Consider the following 15,587-nt stretch of genomic DNA (forward strand, 5'->3'; position numbering starts at 1 on the left):
CTTTATATCAGTAAGAGAGGAATCCACATTTAAAACCCTGGAGTCATTTTTTGTGTCTTTTTTTTCTCAATTACATGTAAAAAAATTCATTTTTTTCCTAAATTTTGAACTTTAAATTTTCTCCTCCCCCCAACTCCTGCTTGAGAAGACAATTCATATAGATAATACATTTGAAATGTTGCAAAATATATTTCTATTTTAGCCCTGTTACAAAAGAAAACAGATCAGAAAAAAGGACAATTCTTAAAAGTTTAAAAAATATACTTCAATCTACATTCAGATTCCCTTATCTTTGTTTTTTAACCACCATCCCCCCCTTCAGGTAAATAACAATTTTCCTTATTAGTTCTTTGGAATTATCTGCAATCATTGACTTTTTCAGGATAGCCAAGCTTTTCACAATTGATCAACATGTAATATTGCTGTCTATATAATGTTCTCCTCCTTCTGCTCCTTCACTTTGCTTTAGTTTGTATACCTTCTCATTTTTTCTAAAATCATCTTGCTTAATATTTCTTGTTAAAATATTTTTCCAATTACATGTAAAAATAATTTTTCATATTCTGTGGATTTTTACAATTTTAGTCCAAATGCTCTTGTTCTTTCTTTCCATTCCCTTTCTTCTACACAAATTTTTTCAGGTTTTTCTGAAAGCATTCTGTTTATCATTTCTTATATCACAATCTTAAACCATAATTTGTTCAATCATTCCCCTAATGATTGGTATGTTTTGATAACCAATCCTATGAAACACAAAAAGAGCTACTAAAATATAGGTCTTTTTCCTATTATTTTTTCTCTTTGGGAGACAGACCTAATAGTGATTTTGCTGGCTCAAAAAGTATGCATAGTTCTGGAGTCTTGGGGGAATAATTCAAAATGGCTCTCTAGAATGGTGTTATTAGTTCACAACTCCGCCAACAGTGCATTATTGTCCCAAATTTCTCACATCCTCTCCAACATTTGTCACTTTCCTAATCTGTTCCATTTTCCATTCGTTTTAAATTGCATTTAATTGTTTTAATTTGCATTTTAATTAATAATGTTTTATAGCTTTTTAAAAATATTATTATAGGTAGCATTCATTTTTTCAAACATAAAGTGATGATTTAAATCCTTTGGCCATTAATCATTTGGGGAATGATTCATATTCTTATTCATTTGACTCAGTTCTCTAAAATTTTGAAAAATCAGGCTTTTATTGGATAAAGGTTTTGTAAAATTTGTTTACATTTTCTTGCTTTCCTTCTGCTGGCTGCTTTGGTTTTGTTTGACAAAACTGTTTTTACGTAATCTAATCAAAATTATCTATTTTATCTTCTATAATATTCTCTCCTTAACTTTGAGTTCTAAATTCTCTCCCTTCCCTAACTTCTTCTTGAGAAGACAATTTATAGAGACTATACATGTAAAATAATGCAAAACAAATTTCCATATTTTCCATGTTTCAAAGGGAAACAGACCAGAAAAAAGAACATTTTTAATAAAAGTTAAATATATATATATATTATAATATGCATTCAGAATCTCAAAGTTTTTGTTTTTGCTCATAAATTCTTTCCATATCCATAGATCAGTCTGGTAAAATTTCCTAAACTATTCTATTTGCTTATATCACCCTTTTTGTCTAAATCATGTACCCGTTTTGACTTATTTTGGTATACATTGAGGTGCTATTCTATACTTATTTTCTGCCAATCTGCTTTCTAGTTTACTTAGCCACTTACTCAGTGAGTTCTTGTCACAAATATTTGGATCTTTGGGTTTGTCAAACACTTGACCACTATGATTATTTACTGCTGTATATTATAAACATAATTTATTCTACTGATCCACCACTTTATATGGTAGCTAGTACCAAATTGCTTTAATGAGTATGACTTTGATAAAAATACAGTTTGAGAACTGGTAATGCTAGGCCACCTTCCTTTATATTTTTTCCCGTTGATTCCCTTGATATTCTTGATCTTTCATTCTTCTAGAATTTAATTATATTTTTCTAGTTCTAAAAATATTATTTTTCTTGTAATTTAATTAGCATGATACTGAATAAATCAATTAATTTAAGAAGAATTTTCATTTTTATAAAGTTGGCTTAGTCTTTGCATGAACAATTGATATTCCTTTTGTTATTTTGATCTGACTCTATTTGATCTGACTAAAAAGTATTTCGTGATTGTGTTCATATAGTTCCTAAGTTTATCCTGATAGGTAGATTCACAAGTATTTGATATTTTCTTTATTTATTTTAAATGAAATTTCTCTTTTTATTTTTATTGCTTGTCTTTGTTTCTGATATATAGAAATGCAGATGATTTATATGGATTTGCTTTTTTTTTTGCTAAAGTTGGTCATTATTTCAACTAATTTTTATTTGATTCTCTAGAATTCTCAAAGTAGATGATCATTTATCTGCAGAGTGATAGTTTTATTTCTTTATTACTTATTCTAATTCCTTAGATTTCTTCTTCTGTTATTGCTATAGCTATTTTTTGTACAATATTGAATAATAGTGGTGATAATGGGCATCCTATCTTCACCTCTGATCTTATTGGAAAGCTTCTAGCGAATACCAAGACAGGTATTCTATGGTGAACTGTCAGCTGGACTCAGGAAACAAGGCCGAACAAAGAAAAGATTCAAGGATCAGCTAAAGTCAAACCTGAAGTGGGCTGGCATTACACCAAAGCAACTAGAACTCGCTGCCTCTGTCAGAAGCAGCTGGCGAACCCACATTCACCATGCTGCCGCCATCTTTGAAAATGAACGATGTGGACGTCTTGCCGCTGCCCGTGAATGCCGACACCAGGCCATAACCGCACCTCCCGTAACACCTGGCGTCCCAGGCCCCGTGTGCCACAAACTCTCAGCCTCAGTCTTTGGACTTCAAAGCCACATGAGGGTGCATCAAAAAATGATAATGCACAAAGACAATAGTCATTCTCGATCACCCAGAGACTACTACTATCTTCACCTCTGATCTTATTGGAAAGCTTCTAGCTCATCCACTTTAAAGACAATGCTAGCTGGTGCTTTTAGACAGATACTTATCATCTTAAGGAATGCTACTTTTATTTTTGTAGTTTCTATTATTTTTAATAGGAATGAGTGCTATATTTTATCAAAAAACTTTTTCTATATCTATTGAGATAATCATATACATTTTAATTTTGCTTTTGTTTTTGGTATGGTCAATTATGATAGTATTACTAAATAATCCTTGCATTTCTGGTATTATCCTAACTAGTCATAGTATATGATCTTTGTATTTTATCACTGTAATAGTCTTGCTGGTATTTTATTTAAAATTGTAAATTCAACATTCAATAAGGAAATAGTTTTACAGTTTTCTTGTTCTATTTTTGCTTTTCCTGGTTTAGGTATCAACACCATATTTGTATCTGAAAGAAATTTCAGAAGATGCCTTATTTGCCTATTTTTCCAAATATTTTACATAACTTTGGAATTGTTTTTTTTTTTGTTTAGTGAAATTCACTCATGAATCAATCTCGTGCTGGAAATATTTTCTCAAGGAAGTCATTAATGACCTGTCTAATTATTTTTCTAAGATTGGATTATTTAAATATTCTTTTCCTTCTGTTAATCTGCAGTTTATATTTTTGTAAATATTCATTTCTATCCATTCTACTTAGATTGTTATATTTATTGGCATATAATTGGGTAAAATAGCTCTTAATTTCTTCATCAGAGGTGAATTTACCTCTGCATTTTTGATAATTGTGATTAGTTTTTCTTTCTTTTTTAAAATCAAATAACCAGTGCTTAATATATTTTATTGTTGTTCATTTGTTTGTTTGTAAAATCAGCTCCTAGTTTTATCTATTAGTTTAATTATCTTAATTTCAAATTCATCAATCACTCCTATATTTTTTCTGATTTCTAATTTAGTGTTTAACTGGACATATTAATTTGTTCTTTTTCTAGTTTGTTTGTTTTTAAATTACATAATCTAATCACTGACCTGCCATTCTCTGTTTTTTGTAATGTAAGCATTTAGAGATGTTAATTTTCCCCTAAGTATTGCTTGGCTTTATCTCATAAACTTTGGTATGCTCTTTCATAGTTTTCATTTGCTTAAATGAAATTATTTATTGTTTCTTTAATATATTCTTTGACCCACTCATTCTTTTTTATTAGAATTTTTAGTTTCCAATTAATTTTTAATCAGCTTTTATAACTATTGAATTATGGTCTCTAAATAATGCATTAAATATTTCTGCTTTTCTTCATTTGGTTGTGAGGTTTTTATGCCTTAATACATGATTAATTTTATTCAAGGTGCCATTTATAGCTGAGAAAAACATTACTCAGGAGGGCTATCATATATAATTTTTGGAATTTCTATTCATCTTCTTAAGTTCTTTCTTGTTTATTTTATTTTATATTTATTCTGAGAGGGGAGAGAAAGTCTATCCACTATCATAATTTCACTATTTCCTCATGTGACTCATTTAAAAATTTTCCTTTTACAATTTGGATGCTATGCCATTTGGTGTATTTACATGTTGTATTAATATTACTTCATTTAGTATGATACCTTTTTGCAAATGTAGTTTACCTGAGTATCTCTATAATTGGGTCAATTTTTTAAAATTTTGATTTATTAGAAATCATGATTGCTAACCCTGCTTTTATTTACCTCAGTGGAAGTATAGTTGATTCCACTCCAACCCCTTATTTTTACTATGTTTCAAGAGTTTTTCTTGTAAACAACATATTATTGGATTCTAGTTTTTAATCTATTCTGCTAGCCACTTCCATTTTATGGATGAGTTCATCCCATTCACATCCATGGTCAGAATACTAATTGTATTTCCTTCCATCCTGTTTTATTCTCTCAGTATCTGCCTCTGTATTTGTCTCTGTCTGTCTCTCTTTCTAGAATGTCTCTATTCCTAGAACACCCCTCTTTCCCATCACATATTTTTAAAATGTTCCAATCATAGTTAAATCACAGCCATGATTCTAACTGCCCTAATAATGACAAAGTTCTTAAGAGTTACATGTCAGTTCAATCTAATTTAATCCCTTATGATTTAACTTGCAAGTTTACCTTTTTTATGGTTTCCTTAAATCTTGTATTTAAAAGTCACATTTTCTATTCAGCTCTGGTCTTTTCATTAGGAATGCTTGAAAATCCTCTGTTTCATTATATATCCATTTCTTCCCCAAAGAATTATACTTAGTTTTTCTGAGTAAATTATTCTTGTTTGTAATCCTAGCTCTCTTACCTTTCAGAATTTCATATTCTAAATCCGACAATCTGTCTGAAAGCTGCTAAATCTTATGTAATCCTGGCTAACTCCATGATATTTAAACTGTTTCTTTATGATTGCTTGTGGGATTTTCTCCTAGACCTGGAAGCTCTAAAATTTGGCTATAAAATTTCAGGGAGTTTTCATTTTAGACTCTCTTTCATGAGGTGATGAATGGATTCTTTTAATTTATTTTTTCTCCTCTAGTTCTAGGATTTTAGGATATATTCCCTAGATAATTTTCTTGAAATATTATGTCTAGTCTCTTTGTTGATCATGATTTTCAGGTAGTCCAAAAATTACTTGTTTTTTCTTATAAGTTATTAAAAATTTTTCCATATTAAATGTTGGTACAGTTTCCAATAATAATTTTCTAACATTTTGTGATCCATGTTCTCTCCTTCCCACTTCTTCTTCCTCAAGGCAGCAGATAATATGATATAGTTTGTATATTTCTCATTATACAATACATGTTTCCATGAAAGTTCATCATGTTGTGAAGGAAGACACGTAACTTATACTGAAGAAAAATTCATGTAGGAAATAAAATGAAGAATGGCATAATTCAGTCTGCTGAATTATGAACTCCATCAGTTCCTTCTATGGAAGTGGATAGTCCTTTTTCTTCATCAGTTCCTTGGGTTTATCCTGGATCCTTGCATTGCTGATAATAGTCATATCATTCTTAGTAGGTCATTATACTTTATTGCTGTTACTGTGTAGTCCAATAATTCTTAAATTATCTTTCTTCAATCTGTTTCATGTTAGTTGTTATTTTATTATTTCTTGATTTCTCATAGAGTCAGTAGCTTCTACTTGTCTAATTCCAATTTTTAATGAATTATTTTCTTCAGTGAGCTTTTGAATCTTTTTTTTTTGGCCAGTTCTATTAGTTATTTATTTTTAGTTCTTTTCTCTAGTGAATTTTTGTACCTTCTTTTCCATTTGGTTAATTCGGTTTTTAAGTAATTTTCTTTAGTATTTTCATTTGCTAATCTTTCCAAAATATTGATTCTCTTTTCATAATTATCTTACATTACTCTCATTTCTTTCCCAATTTTCTTCTATTCATCTGATTTTGAAAGTCATTTTTGAACTCTTCCAAGAATTCTTGTTGGGTTTCTATGTTACTCACATTTTTGAGGCTTTTTTGTAGCTTTTTTGACATTGGTGTTTTCTTCAAAGAATATTACCCTTCTTTGTTATCATAGTAATCTTTCATGATTAAGTTCATTTTGTTTTTGTTATTAGCTCATTTTTTCCAACTTATACTTTTAACTGATATTGTCTCCAGTTTCTCCTTTCCAAGATATTAATTTTTAACATATCACTTTATTATTTACTTCCATTCTCAACATCCTTAAAGATTTCCTTTTCATCTCTTAGATAAATTACAAACTCCTAAATCTGGTATTCAGTATCTGCCTTTCTGAACTTATGACCAATTTCTCCTCTAAAAAGTGAGAACAATATATTGCCTAATATGTTCAAATATTCCTTGAAAATTCCTAGCTTTTTACTTCTGCTCTATATCTTCTTTTCTCTTCTAAGAATATCTGCTATCCCCTCTCCCTTTCCAAATCATATCTTTTTTTTAAGTTTCAAAGTCCCACTCTCTTCCAAGAAAATATCCCTGACAACATTGGCAAATATTGATCTTTCCCTCCTCTGAACTTATGTTACCCCTATTATCTTTAATAAGAAGATGTGTTTATTAAGTACTCTGTATATAGTACTTTTTCTATGACTGAGGAAGATGTGAATTATAAGTTATTTGTTATCCATCATAAAAGAATTGTTGGCTTAGTGTCATTTCTTCTCACACTCACTTCTACTTCCTCTTCATTCTAGCTTTTGAAGTTATTCTTCCATAGATTTTACCTTTCCAATGTTACTAGAGTTTTATTAATTGACAAATCTTATGGCATTTTTTCAATACTCATCTCTCATGACCTGTCCAAATAATTTCATACTTTTTATCACTTCTTCCTGAAATTCCCTTTCTTTATGATTTTTTAAATTGCTCTCTTAGTTCTCCTCATATCTATCCAAATACTCCTCAGATGATTTTGTAGATTCTTCAGCCCCCTTTCACACAGTTAACACATGAGGTTCTCCAAGGATCCTGTCCTGTGGCCTCTTCTCTTTTTATTCTATAGTATATCACTTGTACTTTCACTAATAGTTCAGTGATCATTTACCTGCAGATGATTACAAGGTGTATATACATATATAAAACCTTCCCCTTCTCTTTCTCTGTCTTAATCTCAGTCTCTGTCTCTCTCTCCCTCTACAGTTCTCTACCACTAATTACCTCTTTGATGTCTTGAACAGGCTATCTTGTAGTGATCTCAAACTCAACATGTCAAAAAAACCCAACCTCATTCTCTTTCAACCAAAACATTCTCCATTTTCAAATTTCCCTCTTACTACAAGAAGAAACTATTATCCTCTCAAACACCCAGATTTGTGACTTATGTATCACTTTTGACTCTTCATTCTCATCCCACATTTCAATATATTTCCAAGCCTTGTCTTTTCAACATTTTCCATAGCTCGCATAAATATCTTTTCTCTCTACTTACATAACCACAATCCTATCTCAGGCATAGATCACCTCTTCCCTGAACTATTGCAGTATCTCCTTAGGGAATTTACCTTCTCAAGTCCATCACCACTATAATCCATCATCCATTAAGTTGCCAAAGTATATTTTTATGTGTTGGTATGAAAATATCATCCATCATTCTGGCTTGCTGACTTCTAAATGCTCTTTTTTATTGTCAGAATTAAAAAAAAAACACACACAGTTCCACTGACTATTTAAAGCTTTTTATAACCGTAACTTTCCTATCCTTCTATTTATTCATCATCCTAGTCTTTTTTTCTCATAGGCAATATTGCATTTCTTGTCTGTGCCTTTCCCCTCCATGCCCTGTTCCCTTATCTTCACCTATTGATTCCTCTATCTACTTCAAAACTTAAGTCCAACTTTTTAGGCTTTTCTGTATCCCAACTCTTTGGATGCTAGTGCCTTCCCCCTTTTAAACTGCCTTTTACTTCTTCTGTATATATTTTATATATGCCCTGTTATTCACATGTTGTTCTCTCCCCTCCAAATCCCATTAAATATATATGTTCCCTAGGACCTTTGGCATTTTTTTTTTGCCTGTAAAGTATTCCCAGGACTTAGAACAGTATCTGGCACATAGTCATTATTTAATAAATGTTTGTTAACTAGCTTATTGACTGCTTTCCTTGCCTCAAGTCTTCTTTCCCCAATAGGATTATAAATAGCTTAAGAGTAATAATTGACTGTCTGTAACTTCCTTGTCCTCCACAGTTCCTAGCATGGTGTCTTTCCCTCACTTTGAAATTCAATAAATATTTATCAATTAATTACATTCCCATTGAGAAGGATAATTATTCGAGTAAGACTTGTGCTTTCTTTAGCATCAACGTCCCATAAAAATATTGACTGAAAGTTTTTGCCACACTACCAAGGGACTAGAGATTGGTGACATACCTGCAAAATTTGAGCATTGCCAACTGCATTAATAGATAATAATTGATTTAATTAATAGATACTTCAAATTAATTAATGTTTTAGTTGATTATAGAAAAAAATCTTAATGAATTTGCTTAGGAACATGAGCTTAAATTTGGTGTTTGGTCAATACACATCCATACAACTGCATACATACATATTTCTTCCAAACAGTATGTATGTAACAAACATTTCTGAGTCAGAGAAGAAAAAATGGTACTTCATATTTGTTGAGAGGTAGGCCCACTCCAAAGATGTTTCTTTCTAAGGTAGCTCTTTTGATGTTATTGCAGAGTTGTCCAATTTTGCCATTATCTATTTTGTAATAGGAAACCCACAGCTTTATTGATGTGGACTACATAAGAACTGAAAGTTAGGATTTTAGGTGTTTATTTGGAGTGGAAAGTATAGTCTGGTGTTTTAGAAAGAGCACTCAGTTGAGAGTTAGCACATCAATGTCTTCATTAAAAATTTAAAAACAGTACTAAACAAACTATATTCAGAGAACTGGGGTAAGAGTTGGAAGTGAGGAAATGGTTTGATAGAACATAGCCACTGCCTTCTAGGGTTTTACAGTCTAGGAACTTCTAGTTCCAACCTTGCTTTTAACTAGCTGTGTAACCTTAGCAAAGTCCTTTAACTATTTTAGGACATTGTTTCCTCAAATATAAAATTATTAATTGATTGTAAATGAGCATTAAGCTCCCTTCCAATGATAATATTTGTGTGATCCTTTAGCAGAATGGCACACTGAGAAAGAGTATTAAATTTGGAATCTAAGACCTGACATCTGAATCTTTAATGTGCTACTTATTCCTTGATTGATGAAAGATAAGGCATTTAACCTCTTTGAGCTTTTATTTATCATCTCTAAATTGGAGAAGTGGAAGAAAGTGACCTCTGAGGTCCCTTGTAGTTATTAATCAGTGATGAAATTAACCTATGAAAGTTTCTAATAATATAATCCATGCTTCTTGAAAACATCCATTTTACTCTTAATGATTATTTCATGCTCCCCCACCCCAAAAAATTATTCTACAATTCAAGTCATTATATTCTGTTGTTGAAGTTTATATGAGCATTTATTATGGGTTAATATCAACTATTATCCAATTCATGAGTTTTAGCTTCAAGCCATTCATATGAGCATCCTATGTATATATATGTATATATATACATATTAATAAAAAAGCACTGAAGAAAAAATTTCCTGAATATAAAACAGCAGGCTTTTTTCAAATACCATCAGTGATATTTTTAATAGTGTAATGTATCTTTTGTCCTTCCAAGAAAAATCATAATAAACTCTAAAATTTCCAGGAAATTTTTGTACTTCTTTCTATCCATCCATATCTTGGTAACAATGATTTTCATTATTCATCAACACAAATAACAGAGACTCTCTGATCTACAGTAGCCTGATGACTTCTGCTTTCTTAGAGCATCTCTGTCATTCTGACCACTGGAATTATTCATTAATACTTTTACAAATACTCTCCTCACCTACTTGTAACCCACCTCTGCCTAAAAGACTTCCTTTATTACATCTATAACATGCTGATCAGTTCATTTCTTTTTTAACTTTTTTTCTTTATGCTACTTAAATTGTACAATTATGTTTTTGTGTGTATAGGTATATAAATATGTTCTAAGTCCTCTAGGAACATTTATCTATGTTTTATTAGTCTAATGAAATCATATTCTCTAGTAAGTTGGAAGTCATTTAAAAATCAATTAATATTATGCTTAGTACAGATCATGGTATCGATATTATGTAATAGATAAATATTGATGGTAAAACAATACTTTTTTAAAGTTTATTTTTCATTATATATATATATATATATATATACATTATAATAGAAACAAGGTTATTTCTTTCTAACTGATAACCTGTGTGTAAATTTTCCTGGTAATTATCTTGATATGCTCAAGTTGCTCTACTATGTGGGTAATGAAGATGTATAAGATTGACTCTATTTACATGGGTACCCAGATTAATGTAAAGAAACTGACTGTCTTTGGGACCCAGAGTGACTTGGAGAAACTGACAGTCCTTGAGAGAATAACCATGAATAAACCAACCTGAAGTAACCAAGGAAAGTATAAGTATTTTTTCTGGATGGTCAAACTTTGAGCCTTTTTGTTCGAGACCAAATTGTTCCCATGAACATTTATGTCCTAGCTTAATAAAGAATATCTTGATTTTTAAATTATTTTTTTTAAAACCCTTACCATCTTGTAACCAGTACTGTGTATTGCTTCCAAGGCACAAGAGTGGTAAGGGCTAGGCAATGGGGCTCAAGTAACTTGTCCAGGGTCACACAGCTGGGAAGTGTCTGAAGTCAGATTTGAACCCAGGACCTCCTGTCTCTAGGCCTGGCTCTCAATCCACTGAGCTACCTAGCTGCCCCCAAGAAAATCTTGATCTTAAAGGAATCACATCTTTCAGTTATCTTCCTGCTTTAGGAAAATGGGACAGAGGTGTCTAGGGTGTCTCAGTAAGGTTTTTGCTCACCATTGAGGGTAAGAAAGACCCTAAGTTTTATAGAGTTCATGCATAATGAATAAGCTATGCAATCTAATGAATAGAATATACAGCTAAAGACTGTATAAGAGGCTTTTAATAAAAAAATAACTGCAAATTCCACTAGCACGATACTATTAAATTGGCATTTTAGGATGTCTTTCATTTCATAAACTTTAACAAATAGTTCAGATAGATCATTAGTAGGCAATTTTTTCTTTGATTATAAGCATGTTCTTTTTTTCAAGTCCTAAATGAAATCATATTAATTTTTATCTCAGTTATAATTTTGTTATTTTTGCTATTTTTCATAGTAATTTTGATAGATTGCTCTGAATTGCAGATGAATTTTTTCATCATTGATAAAGAAGTAAGCTTTGAATAAACATAGCTAGGAAAATATAGAGGCACACTAGAAATCATAGCCATGGTCATGTTATTTATGATTTTTTAAAGCCATAAACTTAAAAAAAAAACCTCTGTGTTTACCTCTGATTTTACTTTTGTTTTTATTTTATCATCTGTGTGAACTTTCATCATATATTTTTGATCTAAAATATCTAACATGAAATGAACATGAAGGCATAGTGAAAAAACCTATGACAACCCATTGTAATATGTATAGAGATACATAAAATTGTATTTTAATTCATTAGTGACTTCCCCCCTTCATAATGGAAAGTATTCTGTGTAAAGGATCCTAAACCATAGGTTCAAATCCAAGAACTAGCACTTCCTATTCTGATCTTGAACAAGTGTCTCTCAGAATCAGTTTACTCATCCATAAAATGAGAATACTAATACATACTAACTTCACAAGTTTGTTATGAGGCTTAAATGAAATCAAGTTTAGGTAAAAAATTTTGAATATCTAAATTTGTATTTAAAAGTTAGTAGAACAAAGTACTTTGGGTAAGCTCTATATTTTTCTTTTCCTTAAAAAAAAGCCCTCATCTTCTGCCTTAGTATCAATATTTTGTGTTGGTTTGAAGGCAGAAATGTGGGGGTTAAGTGACTTGCCCAGGGTCACATAGCTAAGAAATGTCAGAGCTCATATTTGAACCCAGGACCTCCCATCTCTAGTCCTGCCTCTCAATCCACTGAGTCATTCAGCTGTCCCTGATTAAAATCTTTCTTTAAAGGGACTATTTAAAATTTTTATTTTGCTCCAAAGTTTTCATTCTGTAGAATCTTTATTATATCTTTCTCCATATATCTCTTTCTGCTTTTGATAGTTGATGGACAATGGCAGGAATGGAGTTCCTGGAGTCAGTGTTCAGTGACATGCTCCAACGGCACCCAGCAAAGAAGCCGGCAGTGCACTGCAGCTGCCCATGGTGGCTCTGAATGCAGAGGTCCCTGGGCAGAGAGCAGAGAGTGTTATAACCCAGACTGTACAGGTAAGATGAGATCATCAGACACGGATTCTGCCATAACCTCTGCATGCCCTGGAAACTTCCTTATACCACAGTCCTAGCATCTAAACCATAAGATGATGAATTTTGTAAAAACATGTTTCAAAGGATCCTTCAATCAATCAATAAGCATTTCTTAAATACTTACTATATGCCAATGACTGTAATAAGTGCAAAGGATGTAAAGAAAATATTTAAAAACTGATCCCTGCCCTACGAGTTTAAATTCTAATCCAGAAAATAATATGTAAATAACTGTGTATATATGTTATATACAGTGAAAATAGGTGGTAACCCCAAAGAAAAGGCACTATGAATGGTTGGGACACAGTCCCTTGCATTTTATTATAGCACAATTCAGACTCTTATAAATTATGTTATAAGAAGGTTGAGTAGAAAATAAATAAAGAAAGAATGACAGAATTTATTAAGATTCTGTTTTTCATTATTTCTTTTGGACCATTTCCTATTATGGATAGCCTTAGACATACCTTTAACAGTTCTAAAAAAGGTAGCTAAGTATAAATCAATAGAAATAAATGTAGGACCAAAAGGCATTTCATTTTAAAGTCTAGGGACACTATTTATAGACTTCAATTGTTAAATGACCCATGATTTAATGAATGTAGGGATTCTCTTAGCTGACAGATGACACATGTACATTTTAAGTGGACAGAGTTCATAAGAGGAAAAAATGTCTATGCTTGTTTAGCCAGCCTTCTGGTAATGCATCTTTCCAAACATACCTAGACTAATTGTTCCATGAGAGTCTTAAACACTGTTGCCTCTCTGGGATTAAAAGTTTCCTTTCAGTTCCATAAGATCCATTAGAACTTCATGTTAATTTGACATTGCCTTAAAGAACCCAACAATAAGATGTCCTCATCATTAGGAGGCCTTAGAAGAAGACTTTTATGGAAGAGTAGAATTAAGTATAGATGTATATTTATACAGTGTCCAATGGACTTGCTACTCTTTCTTCTGTTATTTGCTCCAGCAAATGGCCAGTGGAATCAATGGGGTCACTGGAGTGGATGTTCCAAGTCATGCGATGGGGGATGGGAAAGGAGAATAAGGATTTGCCAAGGTGCAGCAATAACAGGTCAACAGTGTGAAGGAACTGGTGAAGAGGTCCGAAGATGCAGTGAGCAAAGATGTCCTGGTGAGAATTTTCTATGGTTGCTATATTTATTTAGAAATTGGATGGGGAAGGATAGAGATGGAAAAGGACTGGAAAAAGCAGAAAGTAGAGAAATAAAATTCTAAAACCAAATCTTTCTTTTTTTTCTGTCTATAAATTGCCTTGATGTTACATTTATTTGTATTGACTCATAATAGAAAGTGGTTCTTAAATCAAAAAGACAACTTACTTTTAATAATTATTGAGATTTTCTTGATATTTTTAAGATATGTGCTGTTCCTTATTCGTTGATATGCCTTATATCTCTACACTTTGTTTACCCTTATCTAACTTGATAAAATGTGGTCTAGTGGATTGAGCACTGGATCTGAATTCAGAATGACTCCAAATGCAGCTTTAGATGTTTTCTAGCTCTGTGACCTTCGGCAAGAAATTTAACATTGGTCAGAATCAGTCTTCTCATCTATAAAAAGGGAAGAAAAATAGCACCTAACTCTCATGGTTGTTGTGAGGTTAAATAAAGTTCAAAAAGTAATTTTTAAACCTTCAAGTGCCATTGAAATGCTAGTTATGATTATTAATATCATGTGAAATTATTCCTATCACTAAGATGATCTAATTTCAAGCCTTTTTATAACACTTAAATATTTTTACTTTTAAAATCCAAACAAATTTCAGCCTTACACAGAAAAATTTTAGAATCAAAGAGATAATAAAATATGCTTCTGGATATAAGAAAAATAGAATAGTATCATAGGGAAGAATGTTGTATATATTGTCAGACTCAACCTTTGTATCAGACATTTCTGGCTATTTATTTTTCTAGAGAGAGTTTAGTATCATCTGGTTAAATGAGATAATATAAAAATTATCAATTTAAAATATTAATTTTACAAAATTTAAGTGATAATATAATATAATAGATGAATATATTTCTAACCAACATAACTAGCTCTAGTCCCAGGTCCATTAGTTATTATTTCTCTAATGACCAAGTCATATAACCTTATAACTTCTTTGAGTATAGATTTGCTCATTTGTACAATAGAGATAAAACTTATATTATTAATCTCCAAGGTTAAGATCACATGAGAAAAATGTGGAAAGGGAAAGAAAAAAACAAGCATTTATTTATTGCCTACTATGTGCTAGGCACTTTGCCAAGCACTTAAAAAATATCACATTTTCTCCTCGTGCCAATCGTAGGAGGCAGTTACTACTATTTATTCCCATTGTACAGTTGAGGAAACTGAAGTAAACAGAGGTTAAATGACTGTTTTGTCCAGGTCCACACAATTCATAAATGTCTGAGATCAAATTAGAGCTCAGGACTTTTGATTTCAGGGACAGATCTCTACCCACTCACCACCAAACTGTTAGATAAACTCTAGAGTACTTTACAAATGATAGCTGTTATAAGTGAGAGAAGAGAGAGTATAAGGTAGTAGAAAGCATACCTCCATTTGGAATCACCCAAGAATTGAATTTTAATCCCACTTACAAAACTTGATAATGTCATGATCTTGAGAAAATCTCAACATATTCATGAATTTAAGTTTCTTTGAACATTTTAGGCCCAACTGACTCATTTTAAATAGAGTGATAACTATAATACTGCCTATCTCATAAAATTGCAGTCAGGATTAAATGAAAGAATTTGAGAAGGAATAAAAAAGAATGA

General features: G+C 31.5%; 1 protein-coding gene across 4 annotated transcripts in view; it reads left to right on the forward strand.

Annotated features, from left to right (window-relative positions):
- ADGRB3 (adhesion G protein-coupled receptor B3) overlaps nt 1-15,587 on the forward strand; it is a 954,807-nt gene that overhangs the window by 409,994 nt on the left and 529,226 nt on the right. For all 4 annotated transcript variants that reach the window (XM_001365288.4, XM_007484165.3, XM_056818441.1 and 1 more), the window contains exons 7-8: nt 12,586-12,750; nt 13,763-13,927. In XM_001365288.4, coding sequence (XP_001365325.1) covers nt 12,586-12,750; nt 13,763-13,927 — 330 coding nt within the window. The remainder of the gene's footprint in view (nt 1-12,585; nt 12,751-13,762; nt 13,928-15,587) is intronic.

The sequence above is a fragment of the Monodelphis domestica genome, chromosome 2, assembly GCF_027887165.1.
Source record: "Monodelphis domestica isolate mMonDom1 chromosome 2, mMonDom1.pri, whole genome shotgun sequence".
NCBI lineage: Eukaryota > Metazoa > Chordata > Mammalia > Didelphimorphia > Didelphidae > Monodelphis > Monodelphis domestica.